The following is a 6000-nucleotide window of genomic DNA, read 5'->3' as shown; positions in this document are numbered from 1 at the left end:
CCAATTCTTAAGAATTGGGAAGGTTTCGTCCCCTGGGATTGTTTTAGGAGTAAGCAAAAGAATGGTAGGCCTTTTTAGATTTGAATTCACTCCTTGCACAATCAAACTCAGTCAAAACTTATGGGACCGGGGACCCCGCAAATCCCAAGAATTGGAAGGTTTCAATAGGTATGAAATGGAAGGCCAGAGACAGCAGGGCCTTTTACTGAGTCAAATATGGCTTTATTGGGTAGGGTTCAGCATGTCTTCGTGCTGTATGTATTTTGGTTGCCACTTTGAAACTTTTCCCAAGAATTTGTCATTTTTTTTTTTTTTAATTTATCTTTGAAAGTTAAGGGTTGGGCTCTGTTCTAGAGAAGAAGAAGAGTAGAATGGAACATAAAATATTTTTCTTTGTTCGGAGGAAAAGTAATGAAAAATATTTTCTCCAGAAATACTTTGATTGTTTCTTCCATTTCACCCGAACACGACAAAAAAGGGTTTTGAAACGAAAACGAGTTAGGGTTGGGTTTGAGTATAGAAAAAGCCAAGCTGACTGATCGTAAGTTGAGCTTTACCTTCTCTTTTAGTGCAGGAACACACGCAGTGTTTGGATGCAGATGACACACAAATTGAAACGTCAGCCTGTTCAACCAAGGAGAATGCCCATAACACGTTTGATAAACTAACCCAGAGAGAGAGTTCCGAGTCTCACCTCTGAGAAGTCAAATCCAGAGCGTGGTATTATATGACCTCCCATCTCTCTCTCCCTCCTCTCCTCTCTGTGAGACCCATATGCCATTGGTAAGGAATTCAGATTATAAGCCAGGAACCCAGAAATAAAGCAGATCAATTGAGGACATATATGTATATTGAGATATGAAGTTCACTTTTCCTTGTTCATACTGTTTCTCCCACACAGCTACAGCCAGAAGTGGGCACGGTAATCTTCCAACTCTTCTTCAACCTCCATTCTCAACTCTTTTTCAGTGTGTTCTTCACTGTCTGGGCATGGATAATCTACACCCTGATTTTTACATGTTCTAATAGATGGGTGAAAGAGTTTGTACCAGGTGAAGAAGGTACTCAGGATTTCAGGGTTTTCTCTTACAATGAACTGAAAGTTGCCTCCCATGGCTTCAGCCCATCAACCAAGATTGGCGAGGGAGGGTTTGGCTCTGTCTACAAGGTGAATTTCCATTTGTCTTTTTTCTTTCTTTCCTTCTTTTTCTTTTTTGGTTGTTGCATTGATGGAGATCATCAAGATTAGTTTTTTCATTGAATTTTTCAGGGCCGGCTTAGAGATGGCACTTTTGTGGCCATAAAAGTGCTTGCAGTCGAGCTAGAGTCGATGCGAGGGGAGAGGGAATTCATATCAGAGTTGACTGCGCTTTCCAATATCAAGCATGAAAATCTTGTCACACTAAGAGGATGCTGTGTGAATGGAGCTGAAAGATTTCTGGTTTATGATTACATGGAAAACACCGACCTCTTTCACACCTTTCTGGGTAATCCTTCATTTGTTTTTGTTTTCTTGAGTGTAGAATTTATGTAGCTGACCCCAAATATAGTAGGATAAATGTTTGACATGTTGCTATTGGGCTTGTTGATGAATAGGTGCAGACGAAAACAGGGCAAAATTCAGCTGGCCTTGGCGGGTAGGCATCTCACTAGGGGTGGCTCGAGGCCTAACCTATCTTCATGAGGAGGTTGAGCCCCAAATAATACACAGGGATATAAAGGCCAGCAATATACTGCTTGATCATGATTTCACCCCTAAGGTTTCAGACTTTGGCTTGTCAAAGCTGTTTAGGGACAACACCACTTCCCACATTAGTACTAGAGTTGCTGGGACAATGTGAGTACCCAACAATTTTGAAGTGAATCTGTCTTAGGATTCTCAGTTTTGATGCTAATATGATTTGGTTTCCTGGAACTATGATTGGAGACAGGGGCTATCTTGCTCCAGAATATGCCATTAGCGGGCGTTTGTCACGAAAATCAGATATTTACAGCTTCGGAGTGCTGCTGCTGGAAATAGTCAGTGGCCGGTCAGTTGTGGATTTCAGCATAGAACGTGGAGAGCAGTACCTTGTTGATAAGGTAATTAGTGATGGCATCATGGCAACCCATTCTAGTTTCTGCACAGGCCTAACCCTTAATGCTATAGCTTGAAGACGTCAGTTAGTGTCCAAATTCTAGAGGTTAATTCTGGGTTGTCAGAAGAACAGACTAACAATGAAGTGTGTTGATGTTAAAAAGAGAACTATACAACAATAAAACTCGAAGGATTCGGGAGCAGTGAAGTTTAGGGTAGGGTTGGAGAAATGTTGTATCTGTAAACACCCTTCTTCTTGCTTCTTTTTGCAAAATATCTTCTTGAATTGGGAAACAAAACTATGCAAATACATTCCAATTTCCATATTGTAGACTAGCTTGGTAATGAAAATAGTCATGATGAGATATTGCGGGAATGTGAAAATGCAGGCATGGGAGATGTACGAGGCCAACAGACTTGTGGAACTGGCGGACCCTTTTCTAAATGGGGACTTTCCTGAGGAAGAAGCCACTAGATTCCTGAAGGTAGGCTTACTCTGCGTGCAGGAAAAATCGCGTCAAAGACCGAAAATGTCAGCAGTTGTCAAGATGTTAACTAATGAGATGGACATAAGCAACAAGGAGGTAACACAGCCGGGGCTCGTCTCAGATCTGATGGATGTTAAAATAGGCGGCAACAGACATTCTTCACAAAGCTTTTTCTCCAAAGCCCCCACCAGCATTAGCACAATGAGCTCCAGCAGCTACTTTCTAAAGTCGCTATCTAGTTCAGCAGCACCATCCCTGACTGACTAACAATCGTCTTTAGAGGAGAAGTAGAAACAATGCCAATGTATAGGGTGAGTGAAATTTTTACGTAATTGGAGAAAGGCATTGGAATTGTGATTTTTATGAGAGTTGTGAATATATAGTGCAGTCTTACAGCACAAGAACATTTCATCAAAATTATTAATCAAACATCAATGGGGGCATATTATATTTAGAAAAAGGAAGTTCATACCATTTAGGAATGCACACAATTAATTGATCATAACGTAGTATGCTTGACTCCTCACAAACCATCCACAAAGACCACCTACTCACAGGTGGGATTCGCAAATGGTCTGTGGCGAGCCAGGCATGCATGGTATTGCATCTCACCTATGTGCATACATAGATCTGGAACTGCAAGAACATCTTCATAGCCCCATTTGATTATGCTAATCCCATACCACCACATGTAGCAGGCGAGCAACGAGGGTTCGAAATACAAATACATGGATAGTCTGTCATCCAAATGAGATGCGCCTCCTTATGCTAGGCTCTGGGCTCTACACTCATTTGGAGATATTGGGTTATGGTGGAAGTAAGGGAGTGTGAGGAAGCTAGGAGTGAAGTTGCGTTGCTTAAATAGAGATAGAGAGAGAGAGAGAGAGAGAGAGAGAGAGAGTTTGTGTGTGTGTGTTGGGCATTTTGGGCTAAAAAGCAAAGTAGGTTTCTTTTTAAGTTGATTCATCACCAAGTGCCTCCATGAACATGCCTCCAAAGTTATTTTCTTAGAGGAGCAATTTCTTTTCTGCTTTCATCTTATCATGTTTTATTTTTGCTTCGCATTCCACATTGTATTACAAGTCATGATTTTTGGCTACTCGATACTAAATGCTAGTAGCGAGAGAGAGGGAGAGAGAGATTATTGCAGATTTCGGGGTAAAAAAGAGAAGGATGTTTCTTTTCTTATAATGTTAATTTGTCATCAAGTGACTTCATGAATATACCTTCAAAGTTGTATTTTTAAAAGAGCAATTCCTTCTCTCCTTTTTTCTCTTTCATACTAGCTTCACGTTTCTCATGGCATTACAGATTATAAGTTTTTAGCTACTTGATTTTAAACGCAAACAAAAAGAGTCATTAGTGTTTATTACAAATTTTGGGCTAAAAAGGTAAAATATATTTCTTTTATTACAAGAACAATTTTTTTTTTCTCTTTTGCTCTCATCATTCCTTATCTTCTACTTCAGAATGCACACACACATAAACACACATGCACGCACAAATTTTAGGGTTAAAAAGTAGAGAGAGAGAGAGAGTGAGTGTTTATCGAAAATTTTGGGATAAAAAACATAGTGTTTTTTTTTTCACGAAATTAATTTGTTATCAAGTATATATGAACATTCCTCCCAAGTTTTTTTCCCCAAAAGAGAAATTCCTTTTCTCTTTTGATCTCGTCATGCCTTACTCTTTAGCTTCACGCCTCACACAATATTACAGATCATAGATTTTGGCTACTTGATCTCAAATGCAAACAAAGAGAGAGAGAGAGACTTTGCAATTTAGTATTTAAAAGGAGAGCATGTTTCCTTTCTTAGAAGAACAATTCTTTTTCTCCTTTGCTCTCATCACCCCATATCTTTAGCTTCACATTCTACATGGTACTACAACACTAGATTTTTTGCTACTTCATTTTAAATGCAAACACGAGAAAGAGAGGAAGACTTTGGAGTTTATTGAGGATTTTGGGGTAAAAAGATATATTACATTTCTGTTCTTATAAGTTGATTTATCATTGAGTACTTACATGAAACATATTTCCAAAATTCTTTTCTTAGAAGAATTTTTCTCTTTTTCCTCTTGTAGATTGTCATATTTTACCTTCAACTTCACATTCCACGCGATATTACAGGCCATAAAGAGGGGAAGGGAGAACAAAAAATGTTAATATTATTTTTTTTTTAATTTTGAATTTCAGAACTTCATTTGTGTCATCCCAATCCCCAGGCCTCATTTCCAGAATAAATAAATAAATTGAAGACTAGTGTCTCAGGATTCTACACTTGTGATGGCTAACAGCTCAGTTCAGTTCAGCTCAGCTCAGAGAACAATCAAATCAGGAAAGAGAGAAGATTGGATTTAAGTTAGTGGGGCAAAAGTAGAATCCTAAAGGGAGGATGAAATTATAAAATGCATGCGTTCAGAGGACTGTTCAAAATTTTATCAGAGAAGGACCATCATACATACAAGCATATAATTCTCTTTTCGAATCCTTTCCATTATTCTTTCTTATGTCTATCTCTACGTGTTAAAGCAATTAACATAATGATTAGTTTTTCAACTCATTTACTAACTCAGTGAATTAGCAACAAATCACTTCAACCGGCCAAAGATTCCACTCCATTTACCAACAAAGAGGATCTTCCTGAAACCACCCTTGCTTCATTCATTGACTTCTCTTACGCTTAAGCATCTTCACCTCGTTTAGGAGTTAGGACCCCAACTACTTCACCCTGTCCGCAGATAAACCTAGGTAACCTGCTTGCTTTACCCAATTTGGTCAGATTAAGTCTAAGATTTCCTCTTTATGATTTAACTCATCATTTTACTTTCCCAAAGCAGCTCAGGAAACCTGAAAAGTTCCACATTCCCTTTCTTACCAGTTTTGACCCCATTTATTTGGGAAAATTTTCGGCTTTCACAAGCTCTACAAGGCAGCCCTGGTTTTTGGCTGAAACCCTACATCCGTTTTGCTTAGAAAACACCCAGTTTTGTATGTTCAATAAGCCATACCCTTGGCCTACATGAGACCACCTTGACGACCCCAAAAGGGCATATTAGTTCACTGTTTAGGGACCCCCAAGATGCGGCAGCACAATCTGTCCGGTGAGTTTTTTTCCATATGATATGAACACACGCTTATTGGCGTTCCAAGACAACACAGCCGCGTAACCGTGCGTATAACACTTTCTACGGCCTACCAACAAGAATGTAACATCATTATCATCGAAATAAGTGCCTTTACAGTCCATAAAGGGTTCAACCAGCTTGGGATGCCCTACAACACCATCACAAGAATATGTATTGAATCATGAAAAAACTACAAAGGGGTACAAATTTACAAAACCGTGAAGGATGCACACCATGGCCGACCATTAAGCTATACAAAACATGATCTTTCCAGAAGAAAAACACAAATTTTAGCAAGATCAAGTC

General features: G+C 39.2%; 1 protein-coding gene across 2 annotated transcripts; it reads left to right on the top strand.

Annotated features, from left to right (window-relative positions):
* The first annotated feature begins 322 nt into the window (after positions 1-322).
* On the top strand, positions 323-2924 carry LOC127787962 (putative serine/threonine-protein kinase). Of its 2 annotated transcripts, none has more exons than XM_052316069.1 (6): positions 323-922; positions 1053-1168; positions 1271-1487; positions 1603-1837; positions 1932-2082; positions 2467-2924. In XM_052316069.1, exons 1-6 carry the CDS (start codon positions 859-861, stop codon positions 2830-2832), a joined length of 1149 nt encoding a protein of 382 aa, XP_052172029.1. In that variant the 5' UTR covers positions 323-858; the 3' UTR covers positions 2833-2924. The 2 variants fall into 2 exon arrangements, with proteins under 2 accessions (XP_052172029.1, XP_052172027.1); XM_052316067.1 differs by having other exon boundaries at positions 332-922; positions 1597-1837.
* Positions 2925-6000: the final 3076 nt, after the last annotated feature.

This window comes from Diospyros lotus, chromosome 13 (assembly GCF_014633365.1).
Source record: "Diospyros lotus cultivar Yz01 chromosome 13, ASM1463336v1, whole genome shotgun sequence".
Lineage (NCBI taxonomy): Eukaryota > Viridiplantae > Streptophyta > Magnoliopsida > Ericales > Ebenaceae > Diospyros > Diospyros lotus.
Note: the sequence above shows the minus strand (reverse complement) of the source record. Positions and strands in the feature narration are given on the sequence as shown.